Raw genomic sequence first — 24,460 nt, 5'->3', positions numbered from 1 at the left:
GGGAATATAAATGGGTATAGCTGCTGTGTAAAGCAGATTGGAGGTTCCTCAAAAAACTAAAAATAGAAATACCATATATCCCAATAACTGCACTTCTAGGACTTTATCTGAAGAAAACAAAATCCCTGATTCAAAAAGATAGATGCACCATGTTTACTGCTTCATTATTTATAATGCTAACAGAGGGAAGCAATGCAAGTGTCCATCAATAGATGAATGGATAAAGAAGATGTGGTACATATATACAATGGAATATTATTCAGCCATAAAAAATAACCTTTCCATTTGTGACAACATGGATGGACCTAAAGGATATTACGCTAAGTGAAATAAGCCAGGCAGAGAAAGACAAATGCCATATGATTTTACTTACTTGTGGAATCTAAATACAAAACAAAATGAACAGAATAGCAGTAGACTCATATACACTGAGAAGTGACTGGTAGTTACCATGGGGAAGGGATTGGGTTGGGTGGGTATGGAGGGTGAAGGGGATAAAGAGGCGTAAGCTGGTCACAGGGATGGTAGTACAGAATAGAGAGTATAGCCAATACTTCTGTAACATCTGCCTATGCTGACAGATAGTAACTGTACTAGTTGGGGTGAGGATTTGATATTATGGGTAACTGTTGAACCACTGTGTTGTTTACTTGCAACCAATATAAGATTGTATATCAACAATACTTCAATAAAAAAAGAAAAAAAAGAATAATGATTACTTTAGAATAGATACCTTTATAAGATTAAGGAAATTCTGTTCCTAGTTTACTAAGATACTTTGGAAAATCATGAATGGATATTAAATTTTAATAAAAAATGCTTTTCCTGTATCTATTGAGAAGACCTTATGATTTTTCTATTTAATAAATTAATGTGGTAAATCTATTTATTTTTAATGTTTTAATACTTTTGCCTTTCTGGGATAATGCCAAATGGACAATAATTTTTTAAAATTAAGCTTTTTAATGGTATTCATAATTTCTTTTGTAATTCATGTAACTTTTTTAGTTGTGGAGGTAGCTAACTCAAATGACCTAGCTCACCATTAACTGGACGCAGACATTCTCTTTTTCTTTATCATACTAAATACATTTCATTCTAGCATTCTACCAAAATTGCTCTTATCATAGTTAACAAAGACCACCACAGTGTGCCAAACTGACAGGTCCATTTTCAGACCTCACCTTACTCAACCAATCAGTAGAATTTTATAAAACATAATGGTTAAGAACATATTGTCTTTACCCAAACTACCTAAACTTGATTCTAGGATCTGTCATTTTGTTACCTATGTAACGAAACATAGTTTCTTACACCTTAACAAGTTTCTTAACTTCCTTCAGCCTCAGCTTCCCTATCTGTAAAATGTAAATAACGTCATCTACTTTGTAGGGTTTTTGTAAAGATTAATTAAGAACATGTAAGTTGTTTAGAACAATAAACACATAATGCATTAACTATCATAGTTATTATTGTTTATTCCCTTAGAGTTTTTTTAAATCATTCTGTGTTGTTTCTTATTTCTCTGGATAGTCTTTCTTAGTCTCTTTCAGTGGAATTTTCATCTACCCAAACTAATTTTTTTGGAACTCAGTCTTCAGACAGCTTAATTTCTCTACTTAGACTTCCTTTCTAAACATTTTCATTCCATGACTTAACAAATAATGTTAATGACTCCCAAATTTATAGCTTCTATTGCAATTTCTTCCCTGAACTCCAGACTTATATAATCAACTAACTAGTTAATATCCCAACTTAAATGTCTTTTAGGCAACTCAATGTGACCCAAAGGAAACTTTTTTTTGATGATCTCCAACACTTCAAAACCAAATCCAAGTTACCATCATTTATACCTGGATTATTACAATACTTATCTCTGTTGTCCCTCCTCAGTCTATTCTTCATACAACAGTCAAACTAACCTGTTGAACATTTAAGCCTAATCATATCACTTTGCTCCAAGTCCTCCATAACTTCAGACCTCATTCAGCATAAAAGCTCAAGTTCTTTCTGGACAGGGGTCAGCAAACTTTTTCTTAAAGGGTTAAAGAGCTAGTATTTTAGGTTTTGCCAGTCAAGTGGATTCTGTTGCAACCACAGGACATTATTATGTTATACTTTATGCAAATAGTATTGATTCTAAACTATCATGTAGAACAAAAAAAACACTGTATGAAATGATATGTATGGAAGATGCATAAAATTTATAAAAATATACACTATTAGTTTATGCTGTTAAATATTTTTCATGGTTCAATAAATATTTGCTGAGTAAAAAATATAAGTACAAAGTCCAGAATTATACATTTTTATAAAAGATTATTGTAAAGACCTTACATAAAGGTTAAATAATTTTTTCAATAAAATATATCAAACAATAACAGTAGACTTACTTCAAATTACTGATTCGAATTTCTGCACTTTCAGTAAGTTTCTTTGTTTCTTCTTTCCACCTATTGGCTGCCTTCTGTTGAGTCACTAAGAGATGCCTCAGCTCAACAGTGGAATTTCGATTACTATCTTCCATCTCTCTCAGTTGGACTTCAAACCCATGTTCCTTTATTGAAAATTCATGTTCCATTGTACTGATCTAGGAATAAAATGAACACAGTATTTTCTTTTTCTTTTTTGTTATTTTAGGATATATGCTAATTAATGATAATACAAAAAGAATCATTCATTGTGCTGTCTGTGGCATAGAGTATTTGTATGAGAATCTATATGAAAATTAAACTTAATATTTGTTTTCATCACAGGTGAAGACTTATCCTGTATTATAAATCTAGTGAAACCAGAATTATGATGGACTATGATTTTTTGCAACACTTTCCTCAACATCTTACACTGTCAGTAAGAAAAAAATACTATCTAATATAAAACTGGTCTCATTATCTACTTATATTTTTGTTGCCAGAATCCATGGAAAATGTTCATAATCTCAGTAACTGAGAGGTTTTTACTCAAGCCATTGTTTTATTATAAAGGATATAACTCAGGAGCAGACAAACAGAAGAGACACAGGGCAAGCTATAGAATGCAGGGTGTGTGCGGAGCTTCCGTGGCCTCTCCAAGTGTGTCACTCTTCCTGCAGCTGCATGTGTTCACCAACTCAGAAGCTCCTCAAATCACTTTTGATTTACATAGTAATTGTTTTTCAAATATTTTGAAAAGTAAAGAAAATAATATTCAGGAATTCCTTTCCCACTTCAGTTATAGTATAAATGAATGATGTATACTTTTTTCAGGAAAAAAGGTTTATAAATAATGATTTTCAAAATCTCATATGGAAATGTCTTCAGTTATTTCTAGGTAATTTATGTAATTATAGTGAAAAAAAAACCTTAATGCAGAATAAACACATAAGTTAAGTGCTCTCTGGATATCCTAGGAAGCTTTCTCAACTGGGGTTTAGGAAAAAAATTAAGCCGTAATGCCCTAAGGCATCCATGTATGTAATGGGTTGCTTTCTGGATGCATCTAGCATAAAACTACCTATCATCATCCTTGAAGCAACTGAGAAAATGGTTAGTAGAACAATTTCTTTGGTGTACTCTCAGGCCATCTTTATGTTACCTCACTGAAGAAATATTATAAAGAATACCTATCTTGTAATATTTTAAAGTAATATGACTTAAAAGTGGTCACAGTTGGCATAACCTCTAGTAATTCATTAAATATGGCTAAGTGCAAAATAAAAAAAAGGAATAAGGGACTCTACCAATTCAAAAAACACCAAAGAAAACCTAACAACAGCAAAATTCATGACTCATGGGGGAAAACTGCAAACACGCCACCTTCACTATCCCTGTTGAATGCAACATGCTTCCCAAAACTCTTAAAATTGCCTTCTTAAATAGCACAGAAGTTGAAATTTAAGGCTTTATAAATACTGGCACTGCAGAAACAACTTGAATTTATTAATTCTGTATTATATTACTGCTATGCAAGCCTCCTGAGGCTCCTTGACTCCTGCTGCTATTTTAATAATTTTTCAAGTACTAGATTCTGCAAATTTAGATTTGAATATGCTCCTTCTCCTTCTACCCCTGAATCTCCACTTGCTCTGGAGAAGCCATGGTTCTGATATTTAGGTGGAAGTATCTATTCCTGTCCCTGTCTCTCACAACATATATTAAAAACTCATCTATGCATCTGTATAGTTTTAGAAATACCTGCCTAGTTAACTCCCAACTCCCCATTTCCACTTGGAAAATCTGTGTGTAATTTGGCAAGCCTTACTCTAAGGTCCTTCACGTCACCTGGTTTTGCCTACTTCTATCAGCTTGTGTTATGCTGTCCTTCCCTTCTTTCTGTTTTTTGCCATGATGCCTTAAGGGTTATTTTTTAAACTCTTAAAAAATGGTTTTAAGCTTTCACATGTTATTTCCTTTGCCTGGAATAATCTTTCTCCTCCTGTTCTTCTTAGTTATTTCTATTTAACTTTTAAAACTCCGTTTAATTACTGCTTCTACAGAGGAATTCTCTACCTAACCAGACAGTCGGGCCCTGCTGTTGTACACTCTCACAGTGCCCCATGCTTTTCCTAAAGAGCATTTATTAGTTTGTAAATATGAAAAAACATAGTAAGGTTGTCAAAACGCATCTGTGGACTGAATGAATGATGGCATTTTGGTGTCAAAATTCAGTCTTTAAACAAACCCCAGATTCTTTAGCAGACGTAATTCTGATTGTTAAACTGGACAACTCTGCAGTGATACTGGAAATCTGGGGCCACAACAACTGGTCTCCTGTAACAGAAGTCCCACTAATAGTTAAATTGAGAATTTTGGGTAGGAAACAAAGCATTTATAATCTCCCTCCCATCTTCCTTTGTGCCCTTCCTCTGCAGAGAATTACTCACACAAGTAGATAGGATTGCTAAAAACTACCCATTTTCTAATTTTTCGTACTTATGAGGGGTATTTAGACCACAAAGAAATGGAAAGCCTTGACAGAAAGAAAGGAGTTAGGAAAGGAGAAAGCTAGGGCTGAAAGGAATGCAGTAGCTTTAAGAGTAAATGAAAACATCATTATAATAAGTTGTAATGCTCTAAGCCAATGGTTTTCAGAATATCTAACTGTTCTCATCTTTTTGGCTCCTTTCACTTTACCTATGGAAGATGACACTCTTTTTCAAAGGTGAGAAAAGCAGCAAAGTGTGGCACTGGGTCCCTATGTTTGTCAGAGAAGGAATCAGCTACAAAGCAGCAGTTTATCTAACAGTCCTTCATGAAATAGAATTACAGCTAATCTAATTAGTTGAAACATTCTGCCCCTTATTTACCAATGATTCATCTAAGCTAGATGCAAACTTGGCATAAAGGGAGCATTTTTGGTGGGATAGAAGGGGTAAATTTTATGCTATCTTTTTGGTCTCCAAAATATCAATTACTATCCTGAACTGTTAAAGGTAGGGGAAATTCACTGATTCTCTCTCCCCATTATAAAAATCCACACTCAAAAACATATGTATGTTGTAAAATTACGGAAAATTCAAAAATTTTAAGACAAATATAGGGTCTCTATAATCTATGACACAGAGACAACCACCTCTGTAACTTCTATATAATTGTTTTACTTATGAATATTTAATTTGAAGTTAGTGTATAAGAATTACAACATACATATATATAAATAAGCATACATATATTTTTTCTAATATTTTTAAACTTAAGACATAGCAATAAAATGCATTATAAATTATTTGGAAATATGGTTTTTAAAAAAGACCCAATACAGTATTTTATAGGTATATGACAATTTGTTCCTTTATTTCTAGATAGTTTCTAATTTGTTAATCATAAGTAATGCTTCAGTGAACTACTTCAACTATGAAGTATTTTTATTTTTTCTTATGACTAAAATTTAGACACCAAACATGTACCATTTTATAATTTCAGTTCCAGATTCACTCACACTGATAACTTTTCAGTTAACCAACAATGAGTTAAAACTTAAAAAAAGTTGTTTATTAGCAAGTTGTTTTCCTGGTGTGTGAATTCCATTCATGTCTCATACATGTTTTTCTACTGGGTTATAAATATTTTTCTTTCATATTTTTAAAAGCTTCTTATATATGAATGGTCTTTGTCTTTGATTGTATTTATTAAAACTATTTCCCCCAGTCATTTTTTAAACCCCTTAAAAAATGGTTTTAAGTTTTTAAAAGTTTTTTACACTTAAGTCTATCAATATGTTTATTTGCAATTTCTTCTATTTTTTGTTTTGCAAAGAAAATTCTTATCTGTCAAATATTCACCTACATTTCCCACTAATCTTTTGTAATATCATTAATAGTTATTTATTAATCTATGTGAAATTTATAATAATGAAATTTAAAATATAAAATGAAGACATATTTTTTTAACAAAGTACATTAACCTATTTTATTATAGATATGTTTTAATGTGGGAAACTCTCAAGCACACATAAAATAGAAAGAATATTACACAAAATCCTATATGCCTATCACCTAGTTTCAAACTCATGGCCACTCTTTTATTTCTACTCCTATCCACTTTCCTTCACCAAGATCTTTCTCTCTCTTACAATGAAGTACATAAGTCTTAAGGGTATGACTCAATTTTTACACATATACTGATACACCAGAGTCACCCACCCAGGTCTATACCCTAGAAGGCTCCCTCATGTGCCCTTCTTATCAATACTTAACCACCTAGAAACTACTATTCTGATCCCATCCTCATAGGTAATTATGCCTATTCTCCAGTTTCATAAATGAGGTTATTTAAGAGACTATAAAAACTTGGTTATCTGGCTTGTTAGTTCAATATTATATCTGTCAGATTCATTCACTATTGCTTACAGACATAGTTCATTCTTTTTCATTGCCTCATGCATTCCATTAAATGAATATACCATTATTTATATAATTTCATGTTGATGGAAATTCGAGTTCTTTTCAGTGTTTTCATATGATTAAAACTTCTATGAATATTCTTGAATACATGTTTTTATGAACATAAGCATTCATATTTCTTGGGTATGTAGCCAGGATTATTTAGCATATTATGTTCAACTTTAAAAGATACTGCCCAAATGATGGTTACACCAATGTATATTCCGAAAAGTATCATATGGTAGTTCCAGCTGTCCTATATTGTTGTCAACACTTGATATAGTTTTTTTTAGATTTTAGCCATTCTGGTAGGTATGCAGTGGTACTTCATTGTCATTTTAGTTACATTCCCTGCTACATAAACACATTGAACTATGTTCTCTTTCATGAAGTGCCTATTTAACTATTTTGCCCATTTTTGGAACAGTAGCATCTGTTCTTTGCTTTTTAATTGTTAACTGTGTTTTCCTTATTGATAATTTTCTTATTAACTGGTAACAGTTTTTATATTCTGGATGTGAGTTCTTTTTTGGTTGTATGTATTATAAATACTTTCTCCCACTTTTCATTCTCTTAAGTTTCCTGTGAAGACTCAAAAAATCTTAATTTTAATGAAATTTAGTTCATCTATCTTTTCATTATGATTAGGCATTTTGTGTTAAGAAATCGTACCTTAATCAAGGTCATAAAGATTTTTCCTTGAAGCTCTATTGTTTTAATTTCAGATTGAAGGCATATAAGGCAGCTCAAATTAATTAATATGCATGGTGTGATATAGGAATTAAGGTTTATTTTAAAAATATGGCCCCAATTGATTTAGCATTATTTATTGTAAAGATACTTCTTTCTCTATTGAACTGCAGTGGTGTCTTTGTTATAAATGAGGTGATTATGAAAAAGGAGTTTGTTCTCGGACTCTATTTTGTTCCATTGATCAAGTTGATTATTCCTATGCCAATGACACACTGTTTTAATTACTGAAGCTTTACATCAACTCTTGATATCTGGTAGGGTGATTCTTTCCCTCTGTTCTTCAAAGATTTCCCTCAGACTAAAACATAAAGTACAAACTTCTTTGTGTTCTATATAAGGCTCTCTTTTTCAGAGCTCAAGCTTTTATAAATATTTACAGTGCTTGATACTTACAATAGGAGGAATAAATTTCAATTTCAATTTCAATAAATATATGTTGATATGACTTAGGTTGGAATGTGACTTCTCATGAGTCTTCATAGTAACTAAAAACAAAATGAAACACTAACACTATCACTCCATATCCTTACTATGAAACTGGATAGATCTGTATCATATAGAGTCACTGCCACTTTTTGGAAGAGTTGCATAGATTGGGAAAAGGCAAGCAACATGTTGATGGTGATCTGTTCTTGAAATGCCCTTAAACAGGTCATCCTGCCTCTACTGGCAAAGTATGTAAGCTTTAGAGTAAAGGAGGAGGAGGAGGAGGAGAAAGGAAATACAGGGAATTTTTTTTCTAGAGGAGATTTTGATCTCTTCCTTTATAACTAGAATGGAATTTTTAGACTACCTATGAGTGGTTCTCAGAGTATACTGATACGGCATCCTCTATACAGCTAGTTTTAGAGTCCAATTTTTGAGAGGCTTTACAGAGGGAGAGGAGAGGATGGCAGTCTATAAAGTTATCTAATCTACAGTTTTGCTAGCACTGCTTAAATTGCTTTGGCAAGAATATCAGTGTATTTCATGGTTGGAAAGAATTTTTTTGTGTGTGTGGATAGTGAAAGCAATCATTTTCAAGTAAGCTTGCCAAGTCCTACAATGCAGAAAAGACTGGCTAATACTCTGCATTATCATTAGCGCTATCTGATGAGAAGGCCAAAAGAAAAGGAAAAAAGTAAAAAGAAAAAGAAACGTCTTAAAAATGCTTTACTAGGTCTCTCTATTATCTACATTTTGATTTTCACAAGTATGAATTTAACTCTAATTAGTCTTGAAAATACCTTTAACTTGGCTTTTTTTTGAGCCTCGAGAGCAATCTTTCTTAAATCCTCATTCTCTTTATGTAATTGTTCATTTTCTTGTTGAAGTTTCAGCCTTTGTTCACTGACAAATCCACAGTTTTCTCTCTCAGACTCCAATACATTTTGAAGTTTCTGAATCATTTCTTGGTGACGTGATATCTCTTCTGAGGAACTGATTAAAAAAAAGAAACAAAACAAAAGGAAACTGTAAAGTTAATGGTCTATAAATAGAAGTCAAGTCTGTCTATATTTTATAGTATATACTTTTGTTTTCTTTGCTCTGACCCATTTCTCTTTACTGTAGACTTCAACCATGTGGTTTCACAATGCCACATTATACCAGGCAAATATATTTAACTTAGCAATCTTAACCAAGAATTTATAAATTGAACTGTCACCACCCCTGGAAAATCTACATGATTTCAAAATTTGCAATTTTGCAATTTTGCTAATTCACTAATTTTTATAAATTTTACTAATAGAGAATCATTTTATAAGGAGGACTTTAAGGGGACAAACTGAAGCTAATAGTAAGGAAGGTGAAGTAGATAATATTAAAACTCCTTAACTTCACGAATCAACTCCATAGGAAGACACATTAGCTGACTATATTATTAAATTATAATAAGACCTAGTTCATATTTTCCTGTTAAATGTCTTAGATATGGTTTTTATAAACTTCTAACTCTATAAAGTTCCTGTTTTAATACAGTTTAAATAGGTTATATTTCTTTAACTTTCTCAACAATGGATTATTGAGTGACACAACTTCCAAACATGTATATTGCTTCAATATACTGCTAATTTTTATTCCTAACTTTTAAAATTTCCACTCTTTCAATTCCAGATAATCCAATATTGCAAACATTCCCTAATCAATAGGTGCCACAGGGAATATATACCTGTACCTTTTTTCCCCCCTTCTCAACACTGGCTGACCAAATTCTTAATGAAATGATATATCATTCATTGATGATATAGGCAATGATCATCAAAGGATGCTAAAATCAGAAACAACCACACATTAAGTGCCTCCAAATAGATGTCCGAAATATCACCATCTATGAAGAATTCTTACAGAAAAAATGAAGGCTAGATCACATTAAGCCTCTTGACTGAATAACTAATTTTTGGTAATTACATTTGACAGACAAACAAGGCAAATGATACCACATTACATGCATGTAGTTAGAGAAAACTCTACAATACAAACAACTCAGTTTTTTCAACAAATTGTAAGACTGTGTATGTCTCAAGATTTGAAGTGAGTCTCTTGTAGGCAGTGTATAGATGGGTCTTACTTTTTTTATTCATTCTGTAACTCTATGTCTTTTGATTGGTGTATTTAGTCCATTTACATTTAGGGTGATTATCAACAGATATGTAGTTATTGCCATTGCAGGCTTTAGATTCGTGGTTACCAAAGGTTCAAGGGCAGCTTCTTTACTATCTGTCTAACTTAACTTGCTTATTATACTATTTCTAACACAATATGAAGGTTCTTTTTTTTTTTCCTCCCTTCTTTTTCTTCCTCCTCCTCTCTTTATATATTAGGTATCATATCCTGTACTCTTTATGTATCCCTTGACTGGCTTTGTGGGTAGTTCATTTAATTTTGCATTTGCTTAGTAATTACTTGGTTTACTTCCTTTGCTGTGGGTTTATTTTCCCTGGTGGCAGCTATTTAGTCTTAGGAGCACTTCCATCTAGAAAAATCCTTTTAAAATACGCTATAGAGATAGTTTGTGGTAGGTAAATTCCCTCAACTTTTGCTTATCTGGAATTGTTTAATCCCTGCTTCAAATTTAAATGGTAATCTTGCTGGGTAGAGTATTCTTGGTTCACACCCTTCTGTTTCATTGCATTAAATATATCATGCCACTCCCTTCTGGCCTATAAGGTTTCTGTTGAGAAGTTTGATGATAACCTGATGGATTTTCCTTTGTAGGTGATTTTTTTTCTCTCTCCGGCTGCTTTTAATACTCTGCCCTTGTCCTTGATCTTTGCCATTTTAATTATTATATGTCTTGATGTTGTTTTCCTTAGGTCCCTTGTGTTGGGAGATCTGTGCACTTCCATGGCCTAAGAGACTATTTCCTTTCCCAGATTGGGGGAGATTTCAGCAATTATTTCCTCAAAGAGTCTTTCTATCACTTTTTCTCTCTCTTCTTCTGGCAACCCTATAATGTGAATATTGTTCTGTTTGGATTGGTCGCAAGGTTGTCTTATTCTTTCATTCTTAGAGATCCTTTTTTCTATCTGTGCCTCAGCTTCCTTGTTTTCCTGTTATCTAAATTCTATTTCATTTTACCGTCTCCTTTACTTCATCTAATCTGCTTGTAAATCCCTCCATTGTTTGTTTTATTTCAGATACTATATTTTTCAAAGTTTATCTTTCTTGAAGTTGTCCCTGAGATCTTGAATATTTTTTTGTAGCTCTGTGAGCATGTTTATGATTTTTATTTTGAAATCTTTATCAAGAAGATTGGTGATTTCAGTTTCACTTAGCCCTTTTCTAGTGTCTGTTGGATTCCTGTTTATAACATATTTCTAATGATTCCTATGGAATAATAACTTTGTTTAGGTAGCATCCTCTAGTACCCAGAAGCTCCTTTCTGGAGCTGCCCAGCACCTGGGGCAATGGCAGGGGTTTCAGGCGAGCAGCACCAGCACCTGTTGGGAGGAAAGAGCTCTTTCCTTCTTCCTGGCTGCAGTGCCTGCCTCCACTGCCAGTTCCAGTGGGCTGAGTATGCAGGTGGAGTTTCTGTGTTAAGTTCCTAAAGCTGTGGTAGGCGGGGCTACCCTCTGGCTGGACTGGTGCGATGGCAGAGGCAAGTGTGTGGATTGGTGCCTGTTGGGAGGAAGGAGCAGCAGGCTGCATATCACAGTGGGGGACCTTGGCACTGTGTTGCTAGCTAAGGGGATGGAGCATCTGAAGCTCCTAAAAGTTCTCACCTTGCTGGGCTGAGTGTGCCAGGTTGATTTTGGCCACCTGTCCTTTCTCCTGAGCAGCAAGTTCTGTGTAATGCTTGTCCCTTTAGCACCCCTCTTGCTGTTTGGAAGTCTTTCAAAGCACCTGCCTTTCTTTTGTCCTGGAATGGCCAGTTGTGGGTATCTGTTCTCCACAAGAGGCTGGAATCTCAGTCTGAGTATTCTGCCTCTCTTTGCTTTCCAACCCTACTAATCTCCAGAATACTACATAATGTGTGTTTTTGCTCCTGAAGCAGATCTCCAGGGCAGGGTGTTCAGCAGTCCTGGACTTCTCCCTCCCTGCTCCATTTCTCTTCCTCCTGCTGGTGAGTTGGGTTCGGGGAGGGCTCGTGCTCTGCCAGATCATGGCTTTGCTACTTTACTCTTTTTTGTGAGGTCTTCTCTTTACCCCAGATGTAGGCAGTCTCGTCTGCAGTCTTTGGGTTGCTCTTTCAGGATTAGTTGTATTTTCTCTATTTTCGTGTTATATGTGGTTTTGGGAGGAGGTTTCTGCCTAACTTCACATGCTTTCACTTTTTCCCCTCAGTATTAGCTCATCTTGAAATGTTTGGTGAAATTTTTTAACTGTGAAGGCATCTGGTCCTGGGATTTTGTGTAATTTTTTGATTACCTCCAGCATTTCTTACAAGGGAAATTTAGTGGTGATAAACTCACTTTTGTTTTTCTGGGAACGTTTTTTTTTTCTCTCCTTTATTTCTCATGGACAACTCTGTAGAGCTGAGTGAGAGGATTGCTTCAGGGATGTTAGTCAGGTCTGAGGTTAGTGGGTCTGTAATTGGGGGTATCTACAGGTGTGGCTTCTACTGGGTCCCTTGGGCAGATCCCTGGCCATGCAAGACTACCTCAGACTGGACCTGGGTCCCTGTTTGTGTTCCTTTCAGGTCTTTAACCTGGTTTATGAATGGGCAGGACCACCTCCAGACCTTAGTAAAGTGAAACTGGAGTCAGGTCACGGGATTGCTTCAGGGACTACAGTCAGGTCTGAGGTACGCCTGCCTGTACCAGGAACACCTATAGGTGAGGCAGATGTTGGGTCCTTTGATGGAAGGGGCTTGGTGCAGAACTGTAAATAAGTAGGGCTAAGGCTAAGTCCATAGGGAGATAGGCTGTTTTGACTCCATCGATGGGACCACAGTTAGCGGGCCCAGCATTGACATTCAGGCTTGCCTCCTCATTTTTGGGTTCTACTGGGATTTCTAAACATCCTACTTGGATCCCAAAGCTCCCACAAAGGCAGTTTTGTATATGGATGTCTGTCAAATATTTTTTTCTGTGGAGGAACACCAGCTGAGTACCTCCTATGCTACCATACTGCTGACAGTACTCCTCTTTATTTAAAACATATCTCTTGGACATATTCCATAATAGAGATTTCATGCAAATCAAATAGTTTACTATATTAATTAACACTCTGGGGGGAAAGAGTAGAAAAATATTTAGAATGGATATGCCAGATTGTAAATTTGTCATTTAAATAGATAATGTAACAAATAAACACAATGGGTTATTGTAGAATATTCAATACCACAAGAAATGTAAGTACTGACTGAGTATAAAAGCAATAATTATAAGTAGGCAACTGTAATAGGTGCATAGTTAATATGAAAAAAATAATCTTATGAACATCCTACTTAACTGTTAGAAAGGAGAAATTTAAAATGAAATGGTATTGTACTATTAAATCTTTTCTTCCTGAAGAAATTAGTTTTTAGAAATAATCTTGAATAAAAATTCAATCGGTGCTAAAGTATTTTTTTCCAACATAAGATATGAGTCCTATATAAAAAAGTAAAGAATCTGTCAAAAAGTGTATAAATTCTGAGAATGTTATCAAAAAAATCCAAAAGAATAACTTACTGTATTTTAAGTTGTTTTATTTTATTTTCTGTTGTCTTAAGTCTTAGCTGAAGATCATCTTTTGAACGCTCTGCAACCAGGCATCTTTGTTGCATTTCTTCCAGTTTTCTGTAATCACTTCCATTTACTCTACCTTCATGGTAAATCTGCAGAATAGGCTTATATGTATGTTACCTTACAGAAGAAAACTGTCTTAAGAAATTATGCGGTTTTGAAACTGAAATCAATGATGAGAAATAAAAAGCCTCAATAATGTGTTCATCTGTTCCCAGTGTAATATGTGAAAATACATCAATAATTAGGTTTGATTGTTTTACATTTACAAAATAAAATGTTCAAAACTGACATGTAAAATAATAATTGCTTAATTTTTGGAAGTATCCATGCTCACTGTAAGCTATTCAAATAGTTTTAATATTTTAAAAAGAAACATAAAACAGCTGTAAAAAAACACTCACCACTTAGAGATAACTGTCTTGATTCTTTGATGAACACCCTTCAAGATAATTCTGTATTCTAATATTTAAGATGTGCTGTGATGAGTAGAACTAACTGGAAGTAACTCTGGAATGTCACTCTGGGTTACCTAGATAATGATGTAACTGGCATGGGGGTCTTCCTCTCTCAGTAGGAGTGGTCGACTCAAGCACACCCTCCCATGAGACTGGCCTTCTTTACACAACATTGAAGCTGTAACATGCCAAGAACTGCAAGGTCTCCATGTGGTAGGCAGCTCACATTTTCAGACAAATCTTATACACAGCTACTCTCCAAATCTAGACTTCCTGGCCAAGTAATCTGTGTCTTCTCCCATTGAAAACACTGTTTTATCACTCCTGCTCTTTAAAAATCAGCACTTCTATGTCCTGCTATTATCATACAGACCTATATTGCAGTCCCATCAGTACTTTGAGTTCAGCACACATGTCTGTGAATCAGTGGGAAAACAGGGAGCTGCGTCTTCCTTTTATCTGTTGTCTTTAATCTGGTAAGTTTTACATTTCTCTAGTGAAACCCATTCCTTAACCCATGCCATGTGATATTTAAAAAATCCATCCCAAACCATAATGTATTGCAGGTGGCAACCTAAATGGTATCTATTTACAGCAGATGGCAACTCAGAAGGGATCGACCTTGCAGGAGAGTGGTGACCATGAAGGTGCTACTTTGAACGTGACATGCATGTCTTTTTTTTGCTTAGAAATGAGATTATATACTATGTTCTTCTTTGCAAATTATTCTTTAACTATATGATGTGTTGATTATTTATGTTAATAATATAATCATGTGCTTCTTATGCTACATAGTTTTTCTTTGAAAATGAACCTTTGACTCTACCGTTTATTAGTTTAACATTCGGCAAGTAACTTCTCTATTAAAGTTCCTAATGAAGCACCTAAAACACAGTATGTGCTGAATCAAATTTAGTCTCCCTTCTTTTCCCAAAGGCATTTTAAGAGTGGGAGATTTCCTGCTTAAAAAAAAAAGTTATCTAAGAAATACATTTTAAACTACAGACTTGCCATGACATTTTTTCTCAAATATCATTGGGGTAAATCTTTTTCCTAACTAAGAAATAAAAATATCTACTTTTAAAAGGTAAAAATCATAGCAATGTTATGATTTTCTGGTTATATATACTTTTATTTACAGATGGCCTAAACCCCATAACAGCATAAAATTTAAAAAGTGAAGAAAGACAAGATAAATTTACTATTGGGATGATGTTTAAGCAAGGAATATAGCTACTTCATTTGTAAAAAACACAAATAATGTGGCCACTCTTGTAAAGAAATGTATGCAGGCAATACCAGCAATTAAATGCATACTCTGAGTACATGCCAAGTGAAGAAAATCACTCACCAAGAGAATACTTAAAATCTAGGGGTTACTAGCAGATAGTATGATGGAAGCAGACAGTAATGCTGAATATTTGCAGTTGGATATTAGGTAATCTTTTTTCTTTTTTCTTTTTACCTTTTCTAGTTCTTCTTCCACTGCTTTTTTCTCCCTCATGGCTCGTTCAATTTGACTTTTTTTTTCGGCACACTCCTATAAGTGAAGTCATATTGTAAATAAATATGTTTGTAAAACCTTAAGAAGATTGGAGAGAAAAAATGGAGAAGTAAAATGATTTGTGCATAACAGAAATAGCACACTTACCAAATAAATACAGTTGGACCATGCTGATTACAAAAAAATAAAAGTTCAACCCTCACAGAGCTACCTATCCCAGGATTTCAGAAACTGCCTCCAGGATGCCAAGGAGTTCTAAGTAAATATACTAGGTGAGTGATGGAGGTTGAAGGATTCCAGGGAGAAAGAAATAAATGAGAATCTCATCTTACAATAGTTTTTTTTTTCATACACTCTTATTACATATTTTAAAAGGGAACATAGAGCCAGGAAGTGGCACAACACCCTGAGGATAATTTGTGGCTTAAAAAGTGTATGGGTATGTAAATACTAAAAGTTGTTTTTTTCTTTTTTTTTTGCAAAACTTATAAACAGCCAATGGATATAGAAACAATGTTTCATTATCATAAACATAAAACATCTTGCTCAAAAGGTTTCAATCAGTAAAACAGAGCAAGCCTATCAGTCAATAAAATATATTTTAAAAATAAAACTAAAACCAAAACAATCATTATAATGACTGTTTCTTCACAGTTATTTGTTTTTATCAATTTATTTATTTTTGTGAATTATTTTCTCCTAATTGTAAATTATGCTTTGGATGAACTTGCTATCTGCCAATACACTGCTAATTAATATTCAATTATCTTTCTCATAACTTTATTTTACAAAGTATGTATATAAATGTTTTTAAATTTTAAAATAAACTTCTAAATTGTGACCCAAAATCAAATGGTTATAATGAAGACCTTTAATTGTATTTTACAAATCAAATGATTAATCCAAATTTGTTATCTTTTATTAAGATAGAACTATTAGTGTACAAAATGCAACTTTAATTTTTTCATATGTGTTCACATGGTAAGGTGCTAATCTATGAAAATGTCACTTTATGGTGTGAAATTTTAGATTCCTCCTTTGTTCATAACTCTTTCCATGTAATTTTTTAAAAAAGACTGTTTTTTAGAGCATTTAGGTTCACAGCAAAATTGAGTGGAAGTTACTCCCCTTACACTTCTTGCCTCCATATATGTATAGCTTCCCCCAGTATCAACATCCCCCACCATAGTGGTATTTTTAAAATTGACAAACCTACACTGACATGACATTAACACTCAAAGTCCATTGTTTACATTAGAGTTCAGTCTTGATGCTGTATATTTTATGGGCTTTGACGAATTGTATGTATCCACCAGTTTAGAATTATACAGAGTAGTTTTACATCCTTTATGCCTCACCTATAGCTATTCATCTCTTTCTCCTCCTTAACCCCTGGGAACCACTGTCTTTTCACTGTCTCCATAGTTGTGCCTTTTCCAGAATGTAATATAGTTGAAATCTTACAGTATGTAACCTTTTCGGACTAGTTTCTTTCACTTAGTACTATGTATTTAAGTTTCCTCCATGTCTTTTCATGGTGTAATAGCTCATTTCTCTTTAGTGCTGAGTAATAGTCTATTGTGTGGATGTACCAAGGTTTATTTATCCATTCATTGACTGAACAGCATTTTTGTTTCCAAGTTTTGACAATTATAAAAAAAGTTGCTATAACATCCATATGCAGGTTTTTGTGTGGTCATGTTTTCAACCCCTTTGGGTAAATATAGAAGAGAACAATTATTGGATAATACGGTAAGAGTATAATTAGTTTTGTAATAAACCACCCAACTGCCTTCAAAAGTGGCTGTGACATTTTGCATTCTCACCAGCAATGAATATATGTTCCTGCTGCTCTACATATTTGTCAACACTTAGTGATGTCAGTGTTTTGGATATTTTCCATTCTAAGAGTTGTTTCTGGCACCTAATTGGTGTAATGAGTGGTATCTCATTATTGTTTTAATTTGCATATGATGGCATATGATGTGCAGCATCTTTTCAAATGCTTACTATCTGTGTATCTTCTTTGGTGAGGTGTCTGTTGAGGGCTTTGATCCATTTTTTAAACTGAGTTGTTTGCTTTCTCTTGTTGAGTTTGCAGAAAACTTTAACAACTTAACAACTGTTTCTTTCATGGATCATGCTTTTGGTGTTATATCTAAAAAAGTCATAGTCAAACCCAAGATCACCTAGATTTTCTCCAATGCTATCTTCTAGGAGTTTTACAGTTTTGCATTTTAAATTTAGGTCTGTGACCCATTTTGAGTTAATTTTTGTTACATATGTAAAGGTCTATGTCTAGATTCAATTTTTTACACGTGTATGTCTAAATTGTTCTAGCACCATTTGTTAAAAGACTATCTCTGCTTTGTTGTGCTTTTTAATATACAAAAAGCTCCTCTGTGATAGATCAGCTGACTGTATTATGTGGGTCTATTTCTAGGTTGTATATTTGGTTCCATTAATCTGTTGTTTATACTTTCACCAATACCACACTATTGTGATTACTGTAGCTTTACAGTATGTCTTAAAGTCTAGGAGTGCTAGTTCTTTGTTCTTTTCCTTTAATATTGCATTGGCTATTTTGGACCTTTGGTCCCTCCATATAAACTTTAGAATAAGTTTTTCAATATCCACAAAATAACTTGCTGGAATTTTGTTTGGGATTGCACGGAATCTGTAGATCAAGATGCACAGCATATTTACAACTTGCCTTTCTTTATATGGTACTTGCCAGACTCAGAAGTGTTATTGACAATATCAAGTCTTCCTGTCCATGAACATGGACAATCTCTTCATTTATTTAGGCCTTTGATATTGTTCATCAGAATTTTACAGTTTCCCTCATATAGATCTTTTACATTCTGTTAGACTTATACCTAAGTATTTAATTTTTTAAGGTCCTAATGTAAATGGCAAACAAATTTTATTTCAAATTCCCCTTCTTCATTGCTGGTATATAAGAAAGCAATTGACTTCTGTATATTAACCTTTTTCTTGCAGCCTTGGTAGAAACTTCTTCCAGGGTTTTGTTGTTGTTGTTGTGGATTTTTTTATATACACAATCATGTCATCTGTAAATGAATTTCTTCCTTTTCCATCTTTATAACATTTATTTCCTTTTTAATTTTTTTGTCAAATTACATTAGTTAATACTTTCAGGTGATGCTGAAAAGCAGTGGTGAGAGGGGATGTCCCCTTCTGCTTTGTTTCTGATCTTAGTGGGGGAAGCTTTCAGTTTCACAGCTGCAGATTTTTTTGTAGAGGTTCTTTATCAAGTTGAGGAAGTTCCCCTCTGTTCCTAGTTTACTGAGAGTTTTATCATGAATAGGGGTTGGAGTTTGCCAAATGCTTTTTTGGCATCTGTTTATATGATTCCCCTATGATTTTTAATGTATATATTAATAACAAGGTTGGATAACACTTCTGAGTCTGGCAAGTACCATATAAAGAAAAGCAACTTATAAAATATGCTGTGCATCTCTCTCTACCCAGTCCACCATTTCACTTATTCAGCCAAATGATGATGGCTGAAAGAATATTTGGCTAACATGAGATAATAAAGTTAAAATGAAACATAAAAGTAGAAACCTTTATGGAGAAATATACTAATTCTATTAGAAGTGTACCATGATACTAAAGCAAACATTTAAAATTACTATTAAGAGGCCTTTATTTACTATTAACCACCACCAATATTCCTACCTTTGGGGCAAGATATGACTAAATTAAACTACATATTTTTCACATGCTTATGGAGTATTTCCAAAATCATAACCTGCAGTGTACCAAAACAGGCAATATCAACAAATATTAAGAATTAAGATTCATATAGACTATGACCAGTAGCCTCTATTTAACAAGATTAGAAATCAATCAAAAAGACATCTAAATACTTGTATTTAGTATTTGGAAATTCAAAATTAAGCTTCCAAAAAATTCATGTATCAAGAAAAGACAATAATGTTTCTTTCATTTTACTTGTATAATATTGGGCACTTACAACCAATGTTCTTCCTCATTTGCTATAGATTAACAGTGATCTCTGCTTGGTAGAAATTAAACACTGAAGTTTTCTTAAGAGAAACTGTGTTGCTCTCCAAAGGGAGACGTATGGTTTGAGATAGACTGGCTCTTGCTTGTTCTTAAAACTATAAAAAAAAAAAATCTGAACACTAACCTAAAATACAAGCTTTTCTCCCTGTAAGCATAACTTAGCTTTGGATTAGCTAGAGTATGCTTAATTTCCCTCTCTGACTTCATCTTTGTAGGATAAATAGCATAATTAACACTTAAGAATAGAAAACAATTGCCAGCATCAGGTTATTATGCCTCAAACTGTAGTTTGAATTGCCTGAGAAAATCTGCTTTTTAAAGTAGTTGAACTTATCTTCCTTCAAGCATATTTCTAAATGCTTAATATTTCAAACACTGTTCAATTAGTACAATTTTCCCTATGAAATCAACATAACATCAGATAATAATTTCTTTAGAAAAATCCACTTAGATATGAATTACAATTGTTTTACTATAAATCCTAAGAATACTTTTTAAAATAAATACAGTGTTTTTAATGTGAGTTTATATAGCTCTGGCTGTTACACAGCTAAGAGTTATTTTTAAAATCCCTGCAGGTCTTATCCAGTACACATTACTTAGGGAAAACAGAAAGAAACAACGTTCCTGTCCTTCCAGAGTTTAAAATCCATTAAGTGTTCCTAGACAGGGGTAGAACCCTTCCTCAAAGCTGTGAATCTTTCAATAGCTGTATCAGTCCTTGTAAGAGAACAAGCAAAACAGCAAGGTGATAGAAGAGGGAGTAAAACTGAAAAACAACAAAGAATTAGACAAGACTACACTGCATCCCACTAAGTTTATTAAATGTTTTCACATTGTTAAAACAAATGACATTAAACAAAAAGTAACAATGTTTCTTCTTCTATTACTGCTCTTAATAGAGTTCAGAGAATGTGGAAAAGATGTGATCCTTGGACTTTCAGAGGTGTTTTTATGTCAATCAACCCATTAATAAATATTTATTAAAACCATACTGTGCAAACACTGTACTAGAAAATGAGAAAATAAAAGAAGGTATAAGACTTATACTTTAAGGTGCTTATAATCTAATTGGAGAGGAAAGATTTTCATGAACAAAGAGAGAAGTAGAGAGAGGGAAGACAGAGACATGGAAACAGACTACCATAACATGTAACATTTTATTGCAAGAATTTTGTAATAAACATTAAAAGTGATATAGAGATTCACAAAAGGTGAGAATTTTTGAAGTTGAAAATATCTTTCCACTCTTTAGAAATTCTTGTACTTTTATTCCCCCATGTGCATGGTTATTAAATTCCATTTCATCAAATCTTTTTTTTTAAGGTATCACTGATATACAATCTTATGAAGGATTCACATGAGCAATATTGTGGTTATTAAATTCACCCATACTACCAAGTCACCCATACAAATCCCAGTGCAGTCACTGTCCACGTCACTATTGTCTTCTCTGTGCTATACTGCCTTCCCTGTGCCCCCACCACATTATGTGTGCTAATCAAAATACTCCTTAATCCCCTTCTCCTACCTCCCACCCACCCTCCCCACCCCCTTTCCCTTTGGTAACTGTTAGTCCCTTCTTGGAATCTGTGAGTCTGCTGCTGTTTTGCTTCTTCAGTTTTGTTTTGCTGTTATACTACACAAATGAGTGAAATCATTTGGTACTTGTCTTTCTCTGCCTGGCTTATTTCACTGAGCATAATATCCTCCAGCTCCATCCATATTGTTGCAGATGGTAGGCTCTGTTTTCTTTTATGGCTGAATAATCTTGCATTGTGTATATGGACCACTTCTTCTTTATACATTTACCTATTGATGGATACTTAAGTTGCTTTCATGTATTGGCTATTGTAAATAGTGCTGTGATAAACATAGGGGTGCATATATCTTTTTGAATCTGGGATCTTGTTTTCTTTGAGTAAATTCTTAGGAGTGGAATTCCTGGGTCACATGGTATTTCTACTTTCAGTTTTTGAGGAAACTCCATATTGCTTTTCACAATGGTTGAACTAATTTACATTCCCACCAACAGTGTAGGAGGGTTCCACTTCCTTCGTATCCTCACCCGCATTTGTTGTTCTTTGTCTTTAGGATGACGGCCATCCTAATGGATGTAAGGTGGTATCTCATTCTGGTTTTAATTTGCATTTCCCTGATGATTAGCAATGTGGAGTATCTTTTCATGTGCCTGTTGGCCATCTGAATTTCTTCTTTGGAGAAGTGTCTGTTCACATCCACTGCCCATATTTTAATTGGGTTATTTTCATTTGGGGTATGGAGACATGTGAGTTCTTTATATATTTGGTATATATATATATATATACATATATATAGAGGGATATTAACCCCTTAATGGATATGTCAGTTATGAATATATTATTCACACTGTAGGGTGCCTTTTTGTTCTACTGATGATGTCCTTTGTTGTACAGAAGCTTTCTAGTTTGATGTAGTCACATATGTTCATTTTTGCTTTCATTTACCTTGCCCGAGATGTGTTCAGGAAAAAGTTGCTCATGCTTACAGTCAAGAGATTTTTGCCTACGTTTTCTTCTAAGAGTTTTATGGTTTTATGACTTACATTCATGTGCTTTACCCATTTTGAGTTTACTTTTGTTTATGGAGTTAGTAATCTAGTTTCATTCTCTTACATGTAGCTGTCCAGTTTTGCCAACAGGCTGTTGAAGAGGCTGTCATTTCCCCATTGTATAACCATGGCTCCTTTATCATATATAATTGTTCATATATGTGTGGGTTTATATATAGGTTCTCTGTTCAGTTCCATTAATCTATGGATCTATTCTTGTGCCAGTACCAAATTGTCTTGATTACTGTGGTTTTGTAGTAAAGCTTGAAGTTGGGGAGCATAATCTCCCAGCTTTATTCTTCCTTCTCAGGATTATTTTGGCTATTCAGGGTCTTATGTGGTCACATATGAATTTTAGAGCTATTTGTTCTAGTTCATTGAAGAATGCTGTTAGTATTTTGATAGGGATTGCATTGAATCTGTAGATTGCTTTAGGCAGGATGGCAATTTTGGCAATATTAATTCTTCCTATCCATGAGCATGGGATGTGTTTCCATTTATTGGTATCTTCTTTAATTTCTCTCATGAGTGTCTTATCATTTTCAGGGTATAGGTCTATCACTTCCTTCATTAGGTTTATTCCTAGGTATTTTATTCTTTTTGATGCAACTGTGAATGGAATTGTTTTCTGATTTCTCTTTCTGCTAGTTCATCATTAGTGTATAGGAATGCCACAGATTTCTATTAATTTTGTATCCTGCAACTTTGCTGTATTCAGATATTAGATTTAGTAGTTTTGGAGTGGGAAGAGTGGGCATCCTTTCCTTGTTTCTGATTTTAAAGGAACAGCTTTCAGCTTCTTGCTGTTAAGTATAATGCTGGCTGTGGGTTTGTCATATATGGCCTTTATTATGTTGAGGTACTTGCCCTCTATACCCATTCTGTTGAGAGTTTTTATCATGAATGGATGTTGAATTTTGTCAAATGCTTTTTCAGCATCTATGGAGATGACCATGTTTTTTTGTCCTTTTTGTTGATGTAGTGGATGATGTTGATGGATTTTTGCATGTTGTACCATCCTTGTATCCCTAGGATGAATCCCACTTGATCATGATGGTAAACTTTTTGATGTATTTTAAAATTCTGTTTCCTAATGTTTTGTTGAGTATTTCTGCATCTATGTTCATCAGGGATATTGGTCTGTAATTTTCTTTTTTTATGGTGTCTTTGCCTGGTTTTGGTATTAGAGTCATGCTGGCCTCATAGAATGAGTTTGGAAGTATTTCCCCCTCTTCTACTGTTTGGAAAACTTTAAGGAGGATGGGTATTATGTCTTCAGTAAATGCTTGATAAAATTCAGCGGTGTAGTCATCCAGTCCAGGTGTTTTGTTCTTAGGTAGTTTTTTGATTACCAATTCAATTTTGTTGCTGGTAATTGGTCTGTTCAGATTTTCTGTTTCTTCTTGGGTCAGCCTTGGAAGGTTGTATTTTTCTAGAAAGTTGTCCATTTCTTCTAGGTTATCTGTTTTGTTAGCATATAATATTTCATAGTCTTCTTTAATAGTTCTCTGAATTTCTGTGGTGTCCGTAGTGATTTTTCCTTTCTCATTTCTAAGTCTGTTTATGTGTGTACACTCTTTTTTCTTTGATAAGTCTGGCTAGGGTTATATCTATTTTGTTTATTTTCTCAAAGAACCAGCTCCTGGTTTCATTAATTCTTTGTATTGTTTTACTCTTCTCAAATTTATTTACTTCTGCTCTAATCTTATTATGTCCCTCCTTCTACTGATGTTGGACCTCATTTTTTCTTCTTTTTGTAGTTTCATTAATTGTGAGTTTAGACTGTTTCATTTGGGATTGGCCTTCTTTCTTGAGATAAGCCTGTATTGCTGTCTACTTTCCTCTCTGAACTGCCTTCACTGTGTCCCACAGAAGTTGGGGTGTTGAGCTGTTGTTTTCATTTGTCTCCATATATTGCTTGATCTCTGTTTTCATTTGGTTATTGATTCATTGATTATTTAGGAGCATGTTGTTAAGCCTCCATGTGTTTGTGGGCTTTTTTGTTTTCTTTGCTTAATTTATTTCTAGTTTCATAACTTTGTGGTCTGAGAAGCTTGTTGGTAAAATTTCAATACTTCTGAATTTACTAAG

The 24,460-nt window shown here is 33.9% G+C and overlaps 1 protein-coding gene across 11 annotated transcripts in view; it reads right to left on the bottom strand.

Annotated features, from left to right (window-relative positions):
* SCLT1 (sodium channel and clathrin linker 1) overlaps positions 1–24,460 on the bottom strand; it is a 213,252-nt gene that overhangs the window by 52,262 nt on the left and 136,530 nt on the right. For all 11 annotated transcript variants that reach the window (XR_012131572.1, XR_012131571.1, XR_005055813.2 and 8 more), the window contains 4 exons: positions 15,685–15,759; positions 13,708–13,853; positions 8,839–9,031; positions 2,394–2,590 (listed from right to left, as the gene is read on the bottom strand). Coding sequence is in view for 7 of the 11 variants with exons in the window: in XM_073237048.1 (XP_073093149.1) it covers positions 2,394–2,590; positions 8,839–9,031; positions 13,708–13,853; positions 15,685–15,759 (611 nt within the window). In the remaining 4 variants the exon portion in view is untranslated. The remainder of the gene's footprint in view (positions 1–2,393; positions 2,591–8,838; positions 9,032–13,707; positions 13,854–15,684; positions 15,760–24,460) is intronic.

The sequence above is a fragment of the Manis javanica genome, chromosome 5 (genome assembly GCF_040802235.1).
Source record: "Manis javanica isolate MJ-LG chromosome 5, MJ_LKY, whole genome shotgun sequence".
Taxonomy (NCBI): domain Eukaryota; kingdom Metazoa; phylum Chordata; class Mammalia; order Pholidota; family Manidae; genus Manis; species Manis javanica.
This window is presented reverse-complemented; position numbering and strand designations above follow the sequence as displayed.